Consider the following 22956-nt stretch of genomic DNA (forward strand, 5'->3'; position numbering starts at 1 on the left):
GTTGGCAAGTATGACTATATTAAGTTTTTCAATGCTTGGAAATCTGCGCTTTTGTATGATATTTTAGTGCCTAGTGTTGTCCTGATACCAATATTATTTCGATACTTTTCGGTACTTTTCGATACTATTCTAAATAAAGGGGACCCGAAAAAATTGCATTATTGGCTTTATTTTAACAAAAAATCTTAGGGTGTGGCGGACCGGTACTTTTCAGAGGCGGTATGGTACCGAATATGATTCATTAGTATCGCGGTACTATACTATTACCTGTATACCGTACAACCCTACTAGTTACTATGGTAATGTACGTCACAGCAGGTCAGACCAGGCACCAAGCAGTGTGAGTGGGGAGCGTTTCCACAGAGTGTTTCCAGAGCCTGAAATGTGGGTGTCAGGGACAGACGTGGAAGGAGATTTTTACAAGAAAGTTCTAAAGCTTAGTGATGTATCAGATATATCACATGGTAGATGTTTTTTGTTTTTTTACCCTTCACGTTCATATTTCGCTGTGTTTGTTGCATTTGGCTTGATTGTAAAATACGTGGATGGAGAGGGAGTGTGACGTTCATGTTGTCAATATTCAGGGTTTTATCGTTCATAGAAAACAATACAATTCCATTCTGTTTTTAAGGCGGTCTGTCATAACATTTTTAGCATTCAATCAGACTTTATTGTGAGGTTTTGTATTAGTTTTCCTACAAATAGATATACCATGCTTGCCAACCTTGAGACGTCCGATTTCGGGAGGTGGGGGGGTGGGGTCGGGGGTGGGGCGGGGCGTGGTTGGGGGCGTGGTTAAGAGCGGAGGAGTATATTGACCATACTTGCCAACCCTCCCGAATTTTCCGGGAGACTCCCGAAATTCAGCGCCTCTCCCGAAAATCTCCCGGGACAAATATTCTCCCGAAAATCTCCCGATTTTCAGCCGGAGCTAGAGGCCACGCCCCCTCCAGCTCCATGCGGACCTGAGTGAGGACAGCCTTTTTTCACGACGGGAGGACAACAGGGTGACAAGAACTAAATCATCCAGACTAGAGATAAATTGTATTATTATGTTTATCTTACCTAAAAATAAATAAATTTATTAATTAAAAAAAAACAAAACTGAAAAACTAAATACATTTTTGCTATATTTTGCAAAAAACATAAAAATGAATTGTATTTTTTTTGGTATTTTTTCTGACTCCTTCTTACGTCCAGCCATAGAATTATACCGGTACATTAAAATAAACATATTTGAAATAATAAATTTTAAATTATCATAATAATTCACTTAAAATGACCATATTTAATTATTTAAAAAATGGCTTGTTTATCAACAACTTTAGCATTTTATTCACTACATTTTGAAGCTCTCAGAAGCCAAGTTATGTTATAGTCATGTTATATCTATGCAAGTTTGAAGTATCAATTATCTAAACACAGTTTTGTTTGCACATTTTCAGGATGTAGATATATATATATATATATATATATATATATATATATATATGTATATATATTAAGGCTGAAATGACGCGTCGACGTAGTCGACGTCATCGGTTACGTAAATACGTCGACGCCGTTTTTGTGCGTCGGCGCGTCGTATATTTACGTCACACTACTGTCATGGCGGAGCGCAAAGCAGACGATGCGAGCGAGGGGAAAAAGCACGCCAAAAGTCGTCAAAAGTGTGGGAGTATTTCAATAAACGGCCTAATAATGTTGTTGTATGCACACTGTGTCGAGCGGAAATGGCCTATCATAGCAGCACAACGGCTATGAAGGAACATTTGAAAAGAAAACCGACAGCGTTCTTGCCATCACCATCAACTAGTCAATCATCCGCGTGAGTATACGTTGTCATCATTACACAAAAACATGAATGTGTCATTTGTATCTGCGTTGTAAATTCATAAACTACAGCACCGTTTCGCTCTGAGAGGTGCGTTTGGCGTGCCTGTTCAGTGTTTACAAAGACTCGCTCCTCTTTAACGCTGTGGAGAGGCGGGGCCGGCGAGCGGCGAGGTGGGGCGCGCCGGAAGCGACGCCGCAATCGATCCGCGCACCTGGGCACGATCATCCAATCTCCTCTCGCTGAAGAAAAGGGGAGCAGCAGAGAGAGAGGGAAGAGAGACTGGAAGAAGCCAGAGTGAAGCTGACGTGGAGCGAGAGAGGAGGAGAGCCAGAGACAGAGGACGACGAGCGAGCGAGGAAGAGGAGCCGAAAAGCGAGGAAAGAAAGAGAAAAAAGTTGGAAGAGAAAAGACTTTGTGTAAAATTAAAAGATTGTAAACCTGACAAAGCCGTCTGGCGTTCAGTCTGTCGGTCCTGAAAGAACCCCACGGCACAAAGACGTGTCACAAACGCTAACGTTAATTAGTTGTGCAAATACCTTTTACAACATTAACGGTTACATATACTATGTACAAACCAACAATTAACTTTCACTTTAATCATACTATCATTGTTGTGTTATTAAGCAAAATAAGCAATACTTTTACTTTTGTTGAAATGTTTACACTGTACACTTTTTTTGTATTGGATGTTTAGCTTTATTTTTGCACATTTTAGCAAATAAGCAATACTTTTACTTTTGTTGAAATGTTTACACTGTTACAGAATATTTCCGTTTTGTACTTTTTTGTATTGGATGTTTATCTTTATTTTTGCACATTTTAAAGCAAAATAAGCAATACTTTTAATTTTGAAATGCTTATACTATTGCAGAATATTAAGATTTGCACTGGATGTTTACTTTTATATTTGCACATTAAAAAGCAAATAAGCTACTTTTAATTTTGTTAAATGTTAAAAGTTTTAAATGTTTACATTGTTACAGAATATTTTGTCATGTTGTTGTCAATGTTGACTGAGTGGCCATACTTTTTTTTTTGTAAATAAAAGCCATGCCTTTTGAAAAAACTGGCCTACATTTATTTTTTCCTCTTCATTTTAAATTAAAAAAATAATCGGTAAAAGGAAAAATAATCTATAGATTAATCGAAAAAAATAATCTATAGATTAACCGATTAATCGAAAAAAATAATCTATAGATTAATCGATAGAAAAATAATCGTTAGCTGCAGCCCTAATATATATATATGTATATATATATATATATATGTATGAAATACTTGACTTGGTGAATTCTAGCTGTCAATGTACTCCTCCCCTCTTAACCACGCCCCCAAACACGCCCCGCCCCACCCCCGACCACGCCCCCACCCCCCACCTCTTGAAATCGGAGGTCTCAAGGTTGGCAAGTATGATATTGACAGCTAGAATTCACCAAGTCAAGTATTTCATATATATATATATATATATATATATATATATATATATATCTCTACATCCTGAAAATATGCAAACAAAACTGTGTTTGGATAATTAATACTTCACACTTGCATAAATAAATATTAAGGAATATAACATAACTTGGCTTCTGAGCGCTTCAAAATGTAATGAATAAAATGCTAAAGTTGTTGATAAACAAGAAATTATTTTAATAATTAAATATGGTCATTTTAAATGAATTATTATGATCATTTAAAATTAATTATTTCAAATATGTTTATTTTAATGTAAAATTCTATGGCTTGATGTAATAAGGAGTCAGAAAAAATAAAAATACAATTAATTTTGATGTTTTTAGCAAGATATAGTAAAAATGTATTTTTTTTTTTTTTTTTTTTTTTTTTTAATTAATAAATATATTTATTTTTAGGTAAGATAAACATAATAATACAATGTATCTCTAGTCTGGATTATTTAGTTCTTGTCACCCTGTTGTCCTCCCGTAGTGAAAAAAGGCTGTCCTCACTCAGGTCCGCATGGAGCTGGAGGGGGCGTGGCCTCCAGCTCCGGCAGAAAATCGGGAGATTTTCGGGAGAATATTTGTCCCGGGAGGTTTTCGGGAGAGGCGCTGAATTTCGGGAGTCTCCCGGAAAATTCGGGAGGGTTGGCAAGAATGAGATATACCGGCCCCCAGACACATTTTTCCCTCTAAATTAGGCCCCCCGAGTCAAAATAATTGCCCAGGCCTGTTCTAATGAAACGGTTTACAGACTTTTATTAGTGTCTTTTATTTTGTGTACAGGAAGTGGGCAGCAATACTTAAGATATGTTTGAATAATTTGATATTCTGTTTGTGTCCTTCATAAGAGGGCGCGTATACAAGGTGTCAGAAAAGGCCCCAGAGGTTGTCCTGCTGGAGGTCCGCAGCAGCAGGAAGAGGAGGAGAAAGATCTCTGCTGGGAGGTTCTTTTCGCTGCCACTTTCTGTTGTTATGTTTTTCCCTTCTCTTCCTTGATTAGAAAAGGAAAGGGCAGCAGCCTCTCTCTGCCTGACTGGACACCGTGCGTACACTTGTGTCGCTTTTATCGCAACAGATCCAAACAACTCCATCGGCTTCTGCCGGCGTAGTTTATTTTTTATTTTGGTTTTTGTTCTGCCCCTTTTTGAATGGATCAGCTTGTCTTCTGACCGGGCTTCCATTTGTCTTGTGGATGTGACAGCGAACCATGCTGCTGCTACTGCTGCTTGTCTGCCTGCAAACTTCACTGCAACAACAGGTAACACACACACACACACACACACACACACCAAAGGATACTAGCACACACATTGCATCACTCTCAGAGGTGGGTAGAGTAGTCAGAAATCGTACTCAAGTAAGAGTACTGTTACTTTAGAGATTTATTACTCAAGTAAAAGTAAGGAGTAGTCACCCAAATATTTACTTGAGAAAAAGTATATTGTGAAAAAACTACTCAAGTACTGAGTAGCTGATGAGTAACCTGTTCGTTTAATGATGACGGTAACCTGTTCGTTTAATGATGACGGCAACAAATAATGCACAGAAACATAAAAATAGCAATGAGCAAATTCAGAGCCAGGAATAACTCTTAAGCCAGTGTTTTTCAACCTTTTTTGAGCCAAGGCACATTTTTTGCGTTGAAAAAAATGCGAAGGCACACCACCAGTAGAAATCATTAAAAACGAAACTCAGTCGACAGTAAAAAGTCGTTGTCGCAATTGTTGGATATGACTTTAAAGCATAACCAAGCATGCGTCACTATAGCTCTTGTCTCAAAGTAGGTGTACTGTCACCACCTGTCACATCACACCCTGACTTATTTTGACTTTTTTGCTGTTTTCCTGTGTGTAGTGTTTTAGTTTTTGTCTTGCGCTCCTATTTTGGTGGCTTTTTCTTTTTTTTTTGGTATTTTCCTGTAGCAGTTTCATGTCTTCCTTTGAGCGCTATTTCCCACATCTACTTTGTTTTAGCAATCAAGAAGATTTTAGTTGTTTTCATCCTTCTTTGTGGGGACATTGTTGATTGTCATGTCATGTTCGGATGTACATTGTGGACGCCGTCTTTGCTCCACAGTAAGTTTTTGCTGTCGTCCAGCATTGTTTTTGTTGACTTTGTAGCCAGTTCAGTTTTACTTTAGTTCTGCAAAGCCTTTCCTAAGCTTCAATGCCTTTTCTTAGGGGCACTCACCTTTTGTTATTTTTGGTTTAAGCATTAGACACCTTTTTACCTGCACGCTGCCTCCCGCTGTTTCTGACATCTACAAAGCAATTAGCTACCTGCTGCCACCTACTGATATGGAAGAGTATTACACGGTTACTCTGCCGAGCTCTAGACAGCACCGACACTCAACAACACATAATTTGCAGACTATAATTACTGGTTTGCAAAAAATATTTTTAACCCAATTTGAACTTTACAGTACAGATAAGAACGAAATTTCTGCATTAGCTCATGGTAGTGCAGGATAAAAAAGCAATAAGGTGCAGATATGAATAAATAAATAGGTTACTGGACAGATAAATATATTGCACTTTTTCATATGCATCCACATTTATGGATGTATTTGATATTGTCTTTTTTATTCCAGCGAGTTAATCCATTTTGGGGGGGAGTTGAGGGGATAATTATGATGCGTTCAAGAGCAAACAATAATATATATTAAACAATAATACATTAACATAAAAAAAATTAAGGCAAATTGAGCCACAATAACTTAACAGCACCATAGGCTCAGTAGGCAGAGATTACAAAGGAAAATAACAAGTTAGCCTTTACGCAAACCATAAAGTGATAGGTGTGGGCTGCACCTGGGAACACACTGATTGGTGTTTGTATGCATGCGTGTGTGTGTGTGTCTATGAGGCAGCAGTGCGTTAATAAATGTCCCCACACGATGTACATTTGACAGTGATTCATAGCAGGGAAGATAACATCAGCCTACGGTGACAGCCAAAATATCTACTAATGTTACTTACCACCATGTGCTTTGTTGAGTTCATGTAAGCTTAAGCTTGTTAATTATGTGGCTCTGTTTGATTGGTGAAACGGAGTCAAACGTCACCAGTGACTGTATTTGATTGGTGAAACGCAGGCATGTGATAGATCCTACTTTGAAGGTCTGTCTGACAAACCAAAACAAACAAAGCGTGCATTAACAGATGCATAAAAATCAGTAGCGAGTAGCGAGCAGAATGTAGATAAATGGAGCGGAGTAAAAGTAGCGTTTCTTCTCTATAAATATACTCAAGTAAAAGTAAAAGTATGTTGCATTAAAACTACTCTTAGAAGTACAATTTATCCCAAAAGTTACTCAAGTAGATGTAACATAGTAAATGTAGTGCGTTACTACCCACCTCTGATCACTCTTGACTTCCCATTGGACAACATTGATATAAAAATGTCCTCTTCCCAACTTAACACTAACCCTGAATGTGGCACACTACTTTAGATTCCGTCAGTGCAGAAAGATCATTTCAATATCAATAAATACATGCCTGACTCAAGCCTAAGGTTTATGTCTTCAATTATTAAAAATCGTTGTAATCAACACATGCTTTCATATCATTTGACAAGGTTGTAGACTGTAAGTAGTTTATGGAAATAATTAAATACGATTAAAATCAAGAATAAGATCACTAATTCAGTGTTGTTATTTAAGTGGGCCCCGCCCAGCAGGCAGGAGACATTGAAACAACGTTGAGAAGTTGTTGAATTAGGTTCTGACGTTGAACAACTCAAACATAACGTTGCAACAACATGCTTTATGACAACGTTCAATCAATGTTGGGTTCTGACGTTGATTTGACCGTTGAAATTTGGTAATTTTCCAACCAACACAAATGCAACGTTGAAACATCCTTTTTGACAACGTTTATTCAATGTCAGGTTTTGACGTTGATTGGACCATTGAAATTTGGTCATTTCGTCAACCAATATTCTACAATACAAATACAACGTTGAAACAACATGCTTTATGACAATGTTTATTCAATGTTTCTGACGTTGATTTGACCATTGAAATTTGCACTGCAAAAAGTGAAATCTAAGTAAGATGAAATATGTCAAATAAGGGTGATATTTGCTTATTTTCTGTCTGATAAGATAATTCTTCTCACTAAGCAGATTTTATGTTAGAGTGTTTTACTTGTTTTAAGTGTTTTGGTCCTAAATGATCTCAGTAAGATATTACAGCTTGTTGCTGAGATTTGATGACCTATATTGAGTAAAACATGCTTGAAACTAGAATATCAACTGCTGCAAAGCTGTGTCATCAACACTCACAAGTATAAAACTACTTTTTCAAAGTAATAATTTCTCATTTCAAGAATGAAATAAAAAATCATGACTTTGACACAATTGTGTCTCATAATTAAAACAGATGACAGCCAAATGGACTTTGCTGTTTTATTTTCAATGAAACAATAGAAAATATGTACTCATATAGTAGTACAGTTGGCACAGTACAGTAAACTGATGGTTAATATTTAAACATTTCACATGTGACATTTCTAACAATTTTGAACAGAAATAGTTCATGCACGTTCGGATAAATTATTCAAAAATGATTTTAAAAAATTTGGCCAGGCTGTATGTATGTATGTATGTATATATATATATATATATATATATATATGGGATTTAGCGATTAGGAGTGACAGATTGTTTGGTAAACGTATAGCATGTTCTATATGTTATAGTTATTTGAATGACTCTTACCATAATATGTTACGTTAACATACCAGTTGGTTATTTATGCCTCATATAACGTACACTTATTCAGCCTGTTGTTCACTATTCTTTATTTATTTTAAATTGCCTTTCAAATGTCTATTCTTGCTGTTGGCTTTTATCAAATACATTTCCCCAAAAAATGCGACTTATACTCCAGTGCGACTTATATATGTTTTTTTCCTTCTTTATTATGCATTTTCGGCCGGTGCGACTTATACTCCGGAGTGACTTATACTCCAAAAAATACGGTATATATATATATGTATATATATATATATATATATATATATATATATATATATATATGTGTATAAATAGTCCCGACTTTAAACACTAATTTAAAAACTTTGCCTGGATGTCCAATGGAGAACTTTTTTTTTCTCAGTGAAAACCAAAATATCTTTTTTAAGAACCAACAATTATTTAGTGCCCAGACATGGGAACGAGATGAAACTAAAAACAGGCTCAACTTACGGCCTAATGTTCCCCTAGTGTCCAAATAACTCTAAATGAAGTCTTTGTTACTTAGAATATGTTCCCCATACTACATACTTGCCAACCCTCCCGAATTTTCCGGGAGACTCCCGAAATTCAGCGCCTCTCCCGAAAACCTCCCGGGACAAATATTCTCCCGAAAATCTCCCGATTTTCAGCCGGAGCTGGAGGCCACGCCCCCTACAGCTCCATGCGGACCTGAGTGAGGACAGCCTTTTTTCATGACGGGAGGACAACAGGGTGACAAGAACTAAATCATCCAGACTAGAGATAAATTGTATTATTATGTTTATCTTACCTAAAAATAAATATATATATTAATAAAAAAAAAAAAAAAATGTTTTTACTATATTTTGCTAAAAACATCAAAATTAATTATATTTTTATTTGTATTTTTTCTGACTCCTTATTACACTCAGCCATAGAATTATACATTAAAATAAACATATTTGAAATAATTAATTTTAAACGATCATAATAATTCATTTAAAATGACCATATTTAATTATTAAAATAATTGCTTGTTTGTCAACAACTTTAACATTTTATTCATTACATTTTGAAGCTCTCAGAAGCCAAGTTATGTTATATTCCTTAAGATTTATTTATGCAAGTTTGAAGTATCAATTATCTAAACACAGTTTTGTTTGCATATTTTCAGGATGTAGAGATATATATATACATTGGCGTTGTTAGGCCTATTTTAGGGGGGCTCAAGCCCCCCTAAAATATTCTTAAGGCCCCCTAAATAATTTGGTGCTGTATTTTTTTTTACTTTTTTTTTTACAAATACATGCCGACATATTCATTATAAAGTGGCCCGAATATGAGTTTAAATAAATAATCATATAACCTGTTATTATTCACTCAGTTTCCCCTCACTTCATAGCGTAAGGTAGAGAGCCCCTTTAGTGCGTCGGGATCCAATCCATTCCACTTGTTCATATAGAAAATGCTCACATCACTCAAATTCCAGTCCGCATATTCTCTGCGACTTTGCTTGCGGTCCTGCAGGTGTACGAAGCACATTATCTTCCTTTACAATGAGTGAAGCTGTACGAAACTTTGTTTGTGCAATTGTAAATAATTTAGTTTTTAAGTTTTGTGTTTCTTGTAGAATCTATATAAAGTAATATACATTAGCCTATTGTTCAAATAATGACAAAAACATCATTAAATATATTTGTTTTATTGTATTGTTACATTAATAGCTGTTGTATTATTATGGGATGGCTTGTTAAACATTTCATAGGATTTTCAGAGGTAGGAAAAACCAAGACATTTAATATAAAATGTAAAATGAATAAATACATGAAAAGAAAAAGAAAAAAAATGGTTAAAAGCCATCGTTTCGGGGAGCATTTCATTTCGTCCCGTGCATTTCATTTTTACGCCGATGATTGCCAGATTTATTTTCCCATGGCACAAAATAACACGGTTCAACATCTTATTGACTGCCTGCACGACATAAAAGTCTGGCTTTCAGCTAACTTCCTGAGCCTAAATGAAGATAAAACAGAAGTTATGTTGTTCGGTCCAAGTCGCTCTCCCTCCCCCAACGTTGACCTCGGCACTCTGACCCCGTATCTCAGCGACTGTGTCACAAACCTGGGGGTAAAGTTTGACTCAGATTTTAAATTCGAAAAACAAATCAGCAGCGTCGTTCAAAAAAGCTTTTATCAATTACGCCAAATAGCGAAAGTGAAACCACTTCTATCAAGTCATGATCTTGAGAAATTAATCCACGCCTTTATCTCGACTCGTCTTGATTACTGCAATGCCCTGTATGTAGGCATTAGCCAGGCCTCCCTCGCCCGCCTGCAGCTCGTGCAGAACTCTGCTGCTCGTCTGCTAACACAGACCCGCAGACGTGAGCACATCACCCCTATTTTAGCGTCCCTTCACTGGCTCCCTGTGCGTTACCGAATACATTTTAAACTCCTTTTATTTGTTTTTAAATGTCTAAACAACCTCGCGCCAACCTATCTCTCCGACCTCCTTCAGCCTTACTGCCCCACCCGATCCTTAAGATCAGCCGATCAGCTGCTGTTGACGGTCCCTGACACAAGGCTGAAGCTTAGAGGTGACAGAGCTTTCGCCGTTGCTGCTCCCAAGCTCTGGAACGACCTACCCCTGAGTGTTAGACAAGCCTCCTCTCTTCCTGTTTTTAAATCTCTCTTAAAAACATACTTTTATTCCATGGCTTTTAACACTGAGTGATATCCATCCTGCAATGGCGCCCCATAATACACCTGCTGTGATCCTGTTTTTATGTTTTTATCTATTCTATTTTAATTATTTATTTTTTTATCGTGTTCTGTTTGTGTTGTGTAGTGTTTGCTCGGTACTCGTTTTATCTTTTAACCTATTCATTGTACAGCACTTTGGCTACCCCTGTGGTAAATTTTAAATGTGCTTTATAAATAAAGTTGATTTGATTTGATTTGATTTTTAAAGAATAATAATAATGAATAATTTCTAAGTCTTTGTTAGCCGTTTGTGAAGTTGTGTGCTTGTGTACGTTCGCTCGCATCCTGTGCATCTCCTGGGGGCTAAGCCCCCCCTGTCCTTAAAAGCTAGTGACGCCCCTGTATATATATATATATATATATATATATATATATATATATATATATATGTCTTAATAAGGTTATCCAAAAAATAGTGCTCGATACCGTAGTAGAGTGCAATATATGTATGTGTGGGAAAAAAATCACAAGACTACTTCATCTCTACAGGCCTGTTTCATGAGGGGTTCCCTCAATCATCAGGAGATTTTAATGGAAGCATTCACATACCATGGTTTATATAGGGCACAGAGTGGGTGGGTACAGGCTGGCGTAGGGGCGTGGTGATTGGCTCATGTGTTACCTAGGAGGTGTTTCCGTCTGTGGCGGCATGCTGATACAATTTTGCTGCGCTTGTTGAGGGATGACAGGTCTGGACGGTATATAATCAACAGGTTTATTACCCTCATGAAACAGGCCTGTAGAAATGAAGTAGTCTTGTGATTTTTTTCCCACACATACATATATATATATATATATATATATAAAATGAAATACTTGACTTGGTGAATTCTAGCTGTCAATATACTCCTCCCCTCTTAACCACGCCCCCCAAAACCCCTCCCCCCATCCCCACCCCCACACCTCCCGAAATTGGAGGTCTCAAGGTTGGCAAGTATGCCATACTAAAGTGTTACCAATAACATATAATAACTTTGTATTGAATTTGAAAAAAAACAACATGTTATTTTTCACTAAAGAAGGGTTCGGTGAATGCGCATATGAAACTGGTGGGGTTCGGTACCTCCAACAAAGTTAAGAACCACTGCTGTAACCAAAGTACCCTGAGGACACATACTCCACTACAGTAGGTGGCGGTATGCACCTAGAACGTTGGTTGCGACCCGCCATAAAATGAGAGCGAAGAAGAAGTTTCAGCGGGCTACCTGTCTATGTGTGCCGTGTGAAGTGTGAGTGGTTGGGAATGTTCTCAAGTGACTCCGCCATGGATGAAGATGGAAGTGCTTTTTCCAGCATTACAACATTGTTGAAAGGTAACACTTAGTGATGGGTTGATGAGGCCTCATGAAGCGTTTCGACACATTGCAAAACTGTATTGATACTGTGTCGATACTGTGTCACTAAATACTGACATCTGCTGGACATTAAAAATCCCTACAGGCAACCTATGGACCGACTCAACTGGCACTGATTTTATGACCTAGTACAGTGGTTCTCAAATGGGGTACGCGTACCCCTGGGGGTACTTGAAGGTATGCCAAGGGGTACGTGAGATTTTTTTTAAATATTCTAAAAATAGCAACAATTCAAAAATCCTTTATAAATATATTTATTGAATAATACTTCAACAATATAATATAATATGACTGTAAGTTCATAAACTCCGTGAAGCACAAGCTCAGGTTTGTCACTAAAATGTCTGTCAAAAAGAACTGTGAAAAGAAATGCAACAATGCAATATTCAGTGTTGACAGCTAGATTGTTTGTGGACATGTTCCATAAATATTGATGTTAAAGATTTTTTTTTTTTGTGAATAAATGTTTAGAATTAAGTTCATGAATCCAGATGGAGCTCTAATACAATCCCCAAAGAGGGCACTTTAAGTTGATTATTACTTCTAGGTGTAGAAATCTTTATCTATAATTGAATCACTTGTTTATTTTTCAACAAGTTTTTAGCTATTTTTATATCTTTTTTTCCAAATAGTTCAAGAAAGACCACTACAAACGAGCAGTATTTTGCACTGTTATACAATTGAATAAATCAGAAACTGATGACATAGTGCTGTATTTTACTTCTTTATCTTTTTTTTTCAACCAAAAATGCTTTGCTCTGATTAGGGGGTACTTGAATTAAAAAAAAAATCACAGGGGGTACATTGCTGAAAAAAGGTTGAGAACCACTGACCTAGTATATACAATAATATAAACCAAGTCATTGTATTTCATTTAGGATTATTTCATAACTTCATTTAAATAAAAATATATTTTTTGTCTTTTTTAGATACAGTCAATAAATAATGTGAACATGTATCATAACATGGAAATCTAAGAGAACGTGTTGTGAATGAGGATGCTTGTGGACCTGGAAATTATTATTATTTTTTTTTTACACATTTTTATTAAAAAAAAAAAACAGTTTTTCCAACGTATTCAATTTTAGACGCTTTCTCTTCTTAGTTATTATTTCTCCGGCTGTAGAAAAGACCCGCTCACAGGGCACAGAGGAGGCGTCAGTGCGACACAATTCGCGTATCGGTCACGTGACCAAAACAGCTCATGATCGGTCACGTGACTTTCTAAAAGCGGTACGCGCACCGACACAGGGTTTCGCTCTATGAGCTCGACGCATGCGCCGATGCATCGGTGTTGCCGGACCCATCACTAGTAACACTTATTTGCTTTGACATGTTCCTGCACGTTAAGCTAACTGTAAAGTTCTCACATGAGAATTTTAAAAAACCGGTCTTCTAGCCAAACATTGTCTCGAAAAAAGGTAACAGCTACAGGAAAAGCCTTGTCTTTAAAACGATAAGACGATGAATGACACTTTTTTATCGACAGAAACCGTTTGAAGGAACAACTTGTAAACTGTTAGCTGACTTTAAATGTAGTATATTTTGAGTTGGCTAATGTTAGCATTAGGGATGTCCGATAATGGCTTTTTGTCGATATTCCGATATTGACCAAACCCTTAATTACCGATACCGATATCAACCGATACCAATATATACAGTCGTGTAATTAACACATTATTATGCCTAATTTGGACAACAACGTATGGAGAAGATAAGGTACTTTAAAAATAAATTAATACAATTAAATAAGATATATAAATTAAAAACATTTACCTTGAATAAAAAAGAAAGTAAAACAATATAAAAACGGTTACATAAAAAATAGTAATTTATGAATATATGGATTCCGAGCAAATATCTCAACATCAATAGAATTAATCAAAATAACAGAGGAAATTACAATGCAATAGATTGTAAAGAATGTGTGGCCGCAGTATTCATAGACTTAACAAAAGCATTTGACACAATTAATCATGGTATTTTAATACGAAAATTAGAACGATATGGCATCAGATGTTTGGTATTGAATTGGGTAAGAAGTTATTTAACCAACAGGAAGCAATATGCGAAGATGGGTGAAAATATGTCAACACGGCTAGATATATCCTGTGGTGTACCCCAGGGATCAATACTGGGACCAAGATTGTTCAATCTTTATATAAACGACATTTGTAAGGTTACGAAGGACTTAAAGTTGGTTTTATTTGCGGACGACACAACTGCTTTCTGTTCAGGAGAGAGCACACAGAAGATAATACAAATAATAACAGAAGAAATGAACAAATTAAAAAGATGGTTTGACAAAAACAGACTATCTTTGAATATCAGTAAAACTAAAATAATGCTATTTGGTAATAGTAGAAAAGAGCATCATACACAAATACAAATAGACGGAGTAGACCATACTTGCCAACCCTCCCGAATTTTCCGGGAGACTACCGAAATTCAGCGCCTCTCCCCAAAACCTCCCGGGACAAATATTCTCCCGAAAATCTCCCGATTTTCAGCCGGAGCTGGAAGCCAGGCCCCCTCCAGCTCCATGCGGACCTGAGTGAGGACAACAGGGTGACAAGAACTAAATCATCCAGACTAGAGATAAATTGTATTATTATGTTTCTTTTACCTAAAAATAAATATATTTATTAATTAAAAAAAATAAAAATAACTAAATACATTTTTACTATATTTTGCTAAAAACATCAAAATTAATTGTATTTTTATTTGTATTTTTTTGTGACTCCTTATTACATCCAGCCATATATTATACATTAAAATAAACATATTTGAAATAATTGATTTTAAACTATCATAATAATTCATTTAAAATGACCATATTTAGTTATTAAAATAATTGCTTGTTTATCAACAACTTTAGCATTTTATTCATTACATTTTGAAACTCTCAGAAGCCAAGTTATGTTATATTCCTTAATATTTATTTATGCAAGTTTGAAGTATCAATTATCTAAACACAGTTTTGTTTGCATATTTTCAGGATGTAGATATATATATATATATATATATATATATATGTATGTATGTATGAAATACTTGACTTGGTGAATTCTAGCTGTCAATATACTCCTCCCCTCTTAACCACGCCCCCATCCACGCCCCGCCCCACCCCCGACCACGCCCCCACCCCCCACCTCCCGAAATCGGAGGTCTCAAGGTTGGCAAGTATGGAGTAGACATAGAAAGGGTTAAAGAAACTAGATTTTTGGGAGTATTAATAGATGATCAAATGAACTGGAAATCTCATATACAAAACATACAACATAAGGTGGCAAAAAACATTTCAATAATGAATAAAGCAAAATATGTCCTGGGCCAAAAATCACTACATATTCTCTACTGCTCGCTAGTGTTACCATATCTGAGTTATTGTGCAGAAATATGGGGAAATAACTACAAATGTGCGCTACATTCGCTAACCGTGTTACAAAAAAGATCAGTTAGAATAATACATAATGTTGGATATAGAGAACATACAAACCCTTTATTTTGTAAGTCAAAAATTTTAAAGTTCGGCGATTTGGTAAAATTGCAAACAGCTAAAATGATGTACAAAGCAAACTATAACCTGCTACCAAAGAATGTACAACAATTCTTCTCAACTAAAGAGGAGAAATATAACCTTAGAGGAAAAAATAATTTAAAACATTTATATGCACGTACAACACTTAGAACTTTTAGCATATCAGTATGTGGAATTAATTTATGGAATGTATTAAGTAAAGAAGTTACAAATTGTACTGATATGATCCAGTTTAAGAGGTTGTTCAAAATAATAGTGCTTACAGAGTACAAAAAAGAAGAATTATGAGAAATACTTTCAACCTTATTGAAAATAAGATATTCTTCATTTCAGTATGTTAATAATGACTGAATTAATTAATTAATTACATATTACAAAACTGTTGTATACTAATTCATAGATGTTATTTTATTATATAAAAAGGTCAGTAAATGATTCAATATATTTGTAAACGCTTTGAAGTGGGAAAGGGGTAGGATTAAATAAGCTTTGCTTCTTCCTACTCCTTTTCGGGCATGATGTAAAATGAAATGATATGAAATTGTGTGATGTATTATGATGTAAGTGTGTTCATGTTCGAAATAAACTAAAGAAAGAAAGAAAATTAGGGATGTCCCGATACAACTTTTTCACTTCCGATACGATACCGATATTGTAGCCTTGAGTATTGGCCGATACCGATATCAATACGATACGATATAGGCACGAATCATACATATATTTATTCCTTATTTTGTTGTGTGGAATGTTAGAAAAGGCTTGATAAAGTGATGTTACTGTTACTGATGTTGTAGTGTTAAAACAGAAAACAATAGTCAGCAAGAATAGGAACAGGAAAAACTGACCCATTTATTATTAACCAATTGGTTACATAAATTTTAACCTTCAACATAAGAGTATTACCTCAACAAATCCAATAAAAACAAAATGTTATATTTTAAGTGCAAAATAACCACTAATACCAACATAATTATACAATTGAATAGAATAAATTAAAAATAAATGAGAAGACCCTGAAAAATAACCTAAATAAATCCAATTTAAAAAAACAACAAAAACGTTTTATAGTACAAACAATTCAAGTTCACTTCAGTTATGTTTTACTGTCAGCATATGTTGGAAACAACTGTGGGCAGGGAGAAAAACAACACAATATTGTCCACTGTCCAAGTGCTCTAAGTTAAAGGGGAACATTATCACAATTTCAGAAGGGTTAAAACCATTAAAAATCAGTTCCCAGTGGCTTATTTTATTTTTCAAAGTTTTTTTCAAAATTTTACCCATCACGCAATATCCCTAAAAAAAGCTTCAAAGTGCCTGATTTTTACCATTGTTATATACACCTGTCCATTTTCCTGTGACATCACACAGTGATGCCAATACAAACAAACAGCAAGGTATAGCGACATTAGCTCGGATTCAGACTCGGATTTCAGCGGCTTAACACTGTCTGATAAGATAATTACTAACAACTATGAACTAGGTTTACAGCATATGAAATACATTTGGCAACAACATGCACTTTGAGGGTGCAGACAGCCCATTTCAGGTGCGCTAAGAACATATTTTTCCACGATTTCAGCACTCAGGTTAACCATACCTAAATAGACACAAAATACTGCATTACACAAGACTACCCGAATGTACTCGAATGATTGAAAAAAAAAATTTTTTTTAAGCTAAATTATAGGTAAACACAGTTTGTGTATAATAATTTACGTAAAACCGCAAGTAATGAATAAAGTTTTCATCAATTAATATATTCTGTAGACATACCCTCATCCGCTCTCTTTTCCTGAAAGCTGATCTGTCCAGTTTTGGAGTTGATGTCAGCAGGCCAGGGAAGCTCGGGTCGATATTCTTCTCTTGATCATCTTCGGTGGCGTAAGAGACGGTGTGAGCCAAGACATCCAGGGGGTTTAGCTCGCTCGTCTGCGGGAACAAACTGCCGCCATTGCTTGCCGTGCTACCGAGGTCCTTTGTCCCTGAATTGCTCACACACTCCGGCAGATTCAATGGGGGTCTGGCGGCAGATTTCTTTGACTTTATCGTTGGAAATGCATCTGCTTTAAGTGTCGCAAGATATCCACACATTCTTGCCATCTCTGTCGTAGCATAGCTTTCGTCGGTAAAGTGTGCGGAACAAACGTCCAATTTCTTGCCACTTTCGCATCTTTGGGCCACTGGTGCAACTTGAATCCGTCCCTGTTCGTGTTGTTACACCCTCCGACAACACACCGACGAGGCATGATGTCTCCAAGGCACGGAAAACAGTCGAAAAAAACGGAAAATAACAGAGCTGATTTGACTCGGTGTTTGAGAAAATGGCGGATTGCTTCCCGATGTCGTGACGTCATCGCTCCGAGAGCGAATATTAGAAAGGCGTTTAATTCGCCAAAATTCACCCATGTAGAGTTCGGAAATCGGTTAAAAAAATATATGGTCTTTTTTCTGCAACATCAAGGTATATATTGACGCTTACATAGGTCTGGTGATAATGTTCCCCTTTAAGGGGCATTGCCGCCACCTACTGTGTTGGAGTGTGATCAAACCAGAGTCACCTATTATAAACGTGCTGCAGCGGTAAACGGACAGCTTATATTGGAGCGCTTATATCGGAGTTTTTAGATTCAGTCGGATAAAATCCGATATTCACTTTTTTGGCTAATATCGGACTGATTTCCGATATCAATATCGGATCGGGACATCCCTAATGAAAATGAGTAAAATTAAGTGTTAAAGGTTAGTACTATTAGTGGACCAGCAGCACGCACAATCATGTGTGCTTACGGACTGTATCCCTTGCAGACTGTATTGATATTTGAATAGAATTGAATTATTTATTTCAATGTCAGGTTTTGACATTGATTGGACCATTGAAATTTGGTCATTTGGTCAACCAATATTCTACAATACAAATACAACGTTGAAATAAAGTGCTTTATGACAACGTTTATTCTATTCAATGTCAGGCTGTGAGGTTGATTTGACCGTTTGAATTTGGTCATTTCCCAACCAATATTCTACAACACAGATACAAAGTTGACGCAACATGATTTTCGACACCTTTTATTCAGTGTCAGTTTGACGTTGATTTGACCATTAAAATTTGGTTAAAAGTCTCGTCTTAAGACCCACTTTTATTCTTTGGCTTTTCACACTACGTGAGTTGTGTGATCCTCTGTGTTTTTTTATACATTTTGATTTCTATTTACTCTTTTAATTGGTTTTACACTATAAAATCGTTTTTAGTCATATTTATTTTTATATTGTTTTTATATTTGTCAGAGTTTGTAGGTGCCGAACCCCAAGATGCAGAGAAGGCGGAAGGCAATGCACGAGAAAACATGATTTAATAAAACACTAAGGCAAAACAACAAACGAAAGGGTAACAAAAGACGCGCACAAGGCGGAGAACAAAAATGAACTAAAATAGCACAGAGGCTAACTTTGGATAAGAAACAAAAACACTTACTGTGACACAAAGGAACTAGGACATGAGCAGAGTGAAACCAAAAGTAGACGGAGCTACAACGACAAGTGTAAAGACAGGTAGTAATGACAATGATCCAGCAGTGACTGAAGGGTAGGGCAGATATAAATAGCAGCTGGCTGATTGACACCAGGTGTGGCCAGGTGCCAATCAGCCACAGCACTCAGGGAGAAACAGGAAACAGAACCAAAATAAGAGCGTAGACAGGAAATGACAGAGGAAAAACTAAAACTTGATCAAACTGTCAGGGACAAGCCTGACAATATTGGTTTTATATTTATTTATTTTTTGTTTTTATTCAGTCATTGGTGGAGCTAAGGATACTGTTTTTAATATTGTTGTGCAGCACTTTGGAAACATTTTTGTTGTTTAAATGTGCTATATAAATAAAGTGGATTGGATTGAAAATTTGGTAATTTCCCAACCAATATTCTACAACACAACGTTGAAACAACATGCTTTTTGACAACGTTCAATCAATGTTGGGTTCTGACGTTGATTTGACCATTGAAATTTGGTCATTTCGTCAACCAATATTCTACAATACAAATACAACGTTGAAACAAGGTGCTTTATGACAACGTTTATTCAATGTTGGGTTCTGACGTCGATTTGACCATTGAAATGTGGTCATTTCCCAACCAATATTCTACAACACAAACACACCGTTGAAACAACATGCTTTTTGACAATGTTTATTCTATTCAATGTCAGGTTGTGAGGTTGATTTGACCGTTTGAATTTGGTCATTTCCCAACCAATATTCTACAACACAGATACAAAGTTGACGCAACATGATTTTCGACACTGTTTATTCAGTGTCAGTTTGTGACGTTGATTTGACCATTACAATTTGGTTAAAAGTCTCGTCTTAAGACCCACTTTTATTTTTTGGCTTTTCACACTACGTGAGTTGTGTGGTCCTCTGTGTTTTTTTATACATTTTGATTTCTATTTACTGTATTAATTGGTTTTACACTATAAAATCGTTTTTAATCATATTTATTTTTATATTGGTTTTATATTTATTTATTTTTTGTTTTTATTCAGTCATTGGTGGAGCTAAGGATACTGTTTTTAATATTGTTGTGCAGCACTTTGGAAACATTTTTGTTGTTTAAATGTGCTATATAGATAAAGTGGATTGGATTGGATTGAAAATTTGGTAATTTCCCAACCAATATTCTACAACACAACGTTGAAACTAGGGATGTCCGATAATGGCTTTTTGCCGATATTCCGATATTGACCAAACCCTTAATTACCGATACCGATATCAACCGATACCGATATCAACCGATACCAATATATACAGTCGTGGAATTAACACATTATTATGCCTAATTTGGACAACCACGTATGGTGAAGATAAGGTACTTAAAAAAAAATAAAAAAATAAGATATATAAATTAAAAACATTTTCTTGAATAAAAAAGAAAGTAAAACAATATAAAAACGGTTACATAAAAAATAGTAATGCATGAAAATGAGTAAAATTAAGTGTTAAAGGTTAGTACTATTAGTGGACCAGCAGTACGCACAATCATGTGTGCTTACGGACTGTATCCCTTGCAGACTGTATTGATATTTGAATTTAATTGAATTATTTATTTCAATGTCAGGTTTTGACGTTGATTGGACCATTGAAATTTGGTCATTTCGTCAACCAATATTCTACAATACAAATACAACGTTGAAACAAGGTGCTTTATGACGACGTTTATTCAATGTTGGGTTCTGACGTCGATTTGACCATTGAAATGTGGTCATTTCCCAACCAATATTCTACAACACAAACACACCGTTGAAACAACATGCTTTTTGACAACGTTTGTTCTATTCAATGTCAGGTTGTGAGGTTGATTTGACCGTTTAAATTTGGTCATTTCCCAACCAATATTCTACAACACAGATACAAAGTTGACGCAACATGCTTTTCGACACCTTTTATTCAGTGTCAGTTTGACGTTGATTTGACCATTAAAATTTGGTTAAACGTCTCGTCTTAAGACCCACTTTTATTCTTTGGCTTTTCACACTACGTGAGTTGTGGTCCTCTTTGTTTTTTATACATTTTGATTTCTATTTACTGTTTTAATTGGTTTTACACTATAAAATCGTCTTTAATCATATTTATTTTTATGTTGTTTTTATATTGGTTTTATATTTATTTATTTTTTGTTTTTATTCAGTCATTGGTGGAGCTAAGGATACTGTTTTTAATATTGTAGTGCAGCACTTTGGAAACATTTTTGTTGTTTAAATGTGCTATATAAATAAAGTGGATTGGATTGAAAATTTGGTAATTTCCCAACCAATATTCTACAACACAACGTTGAAACAACATGCTTTTTGACAACGTTCAATCAATGTTGGGTTCTGACGTTGATTTGACCATTTAAATTTGGTCATTTCCCAACCAATATTCTACAACAGAAACATAACGTTGAAACAACATGCTTTTTGACCACGTTTATTCTATTCAATGTCAGGTTGTGACGTTGATTTGACCATTGAAATTTGTCATTTCCCAACCAACAACATAAATCCAACATTAGATATCAACGTTGCCTCAATTTACAAATACAACTATTTCGCAAACATTGTTTCAAAGTCAGTTTCACAGGACATGTACGTATAATCGTTGTATCAACGTCTTGTACCTGCTGGGCGGGCCCCTCTGTAGTGGCAAAGTTGGGCCCCAAGGTCAAAAAGGTTAAGAACCCTTGATTTAAAAGACTGTCGTGACCATTTCAAGTTCAACCCGATTAGCAGTTGATTCGTTTCCAGCTTATATTAATCCTGTTGCTGCTTCTTGGTATCCTGGTACCGTAGCTTCGTTTGCTGGCTCTAACTGCCTCTCTCTGCTTCCTAATGTTTCTAGTTCTTGTCATCTAGATTCTGCTGCTTATTCCTGCTGCTTCTACTGACCCTGTAACTGCTCCATCTACGCCACTTCTAGTGTCCGTTACCAGTGCCCTGGTGCTGCCACCCACCACTGTCCTTTGATGAAGATGATGTTGTTGGTTTCATGTTGCCATTTTTAAAGGGGAACATTATCACAATTTCAGAAGGGTTAAAACCATTAAAAATCAGTTCCCAGTGGCTTATTATATTTTTCAAAGTTTTTTTCAAAATTTTACCCATCACGCAATATCCCTAAAAAAAGCTTCAAAGTGCCTGATTTTAACCATCGTTATAAACACCCGTTCATTTTCCTGTGACGTCACACAGTGATGCCAACACAAACAAACATGGCGGAAAGAACAGCAAGCTATAGCGACATTAGCTCGGATTCAGACTCGGATTTCAGCGGCTTAAGCGATTCAACAGATTACGCATGTATTGAAACGGATGGTTGTAGTGTGGAGGCAGGTAGCGAAAACGAAATTGAAGAAGAAACTGAAGCTATTGAGCCATATCGGTTTGAACCGTATGCAAGCGAAATCGACGAAAACGACACGGGAGAAACCGAGGACGAATCTGGCGATCGCCTTCTAACCAACGATTGGTATGTGTTTGTTTGGCATTAAAGGAAACTAACAACTATGAACTAGGTTTACAGCATATGAAATACATTTGGCAACAACATGCACTTTGAGAGTGCAGACAGCCCAATTTTCATCAATTAATATATTCTGTAGACATACCCTCATCCGCGCTCTTTTCCTGAAAGCTGATCTGTCCAGTTTTGGAGTTGATGTCAGCATGGCCGGCCAGGGAAGCTAGGGTCGATATTCTTCTCTTGATCATCTTCGGTGGCATAAGGGACGGTGTGAGCCAAGACATCCAGGG

The 22956-nt window shown here is 36.2% G+C and overlaps 1 protein-coding gene across 2 annotated transcripts in view; it reads left to right on the forward strand.

The window, feature by feature from the left end:
* Positions 1-4280: 4280 nt before the first annotated feature.
* stab1 (stabilin 1) overlaps positions 4281-22956 on the forward strand; it is a 216691-nt gene continuing 198015 nt past the window's right edge. The window contains exon 1 of one of the 2 annotated variants that reach the window (XM_072912860.1): positions 4281-4552. In XM_072912860.1, the coding sequence (XP_072768961.1) occupies positions 4502-4552 (51 nt within the window). In that variant the 5' untranslated portion in view covers positions 4281-4501. The remainder of the gene's footprint in view (positions 4553-22956) is intronic. The other variant, XM_061940474.2, reaches the window with a different exon arrangement.

Source organism: Nerophis lumbriciformis, linkage group LG03 (genome assembly GCF_033978685.3).
Source record: "Nerophis lumbriciformis linkage group LG03, RoL_Nlum_v2.1, whole genome shotgun sequence".
NCBI lineage: Eukaryota > Metazoa > Chordata > Actinopteri > Syngnathiformes > Syngnathidae > Nerophis > Nerophis lumbriciformis.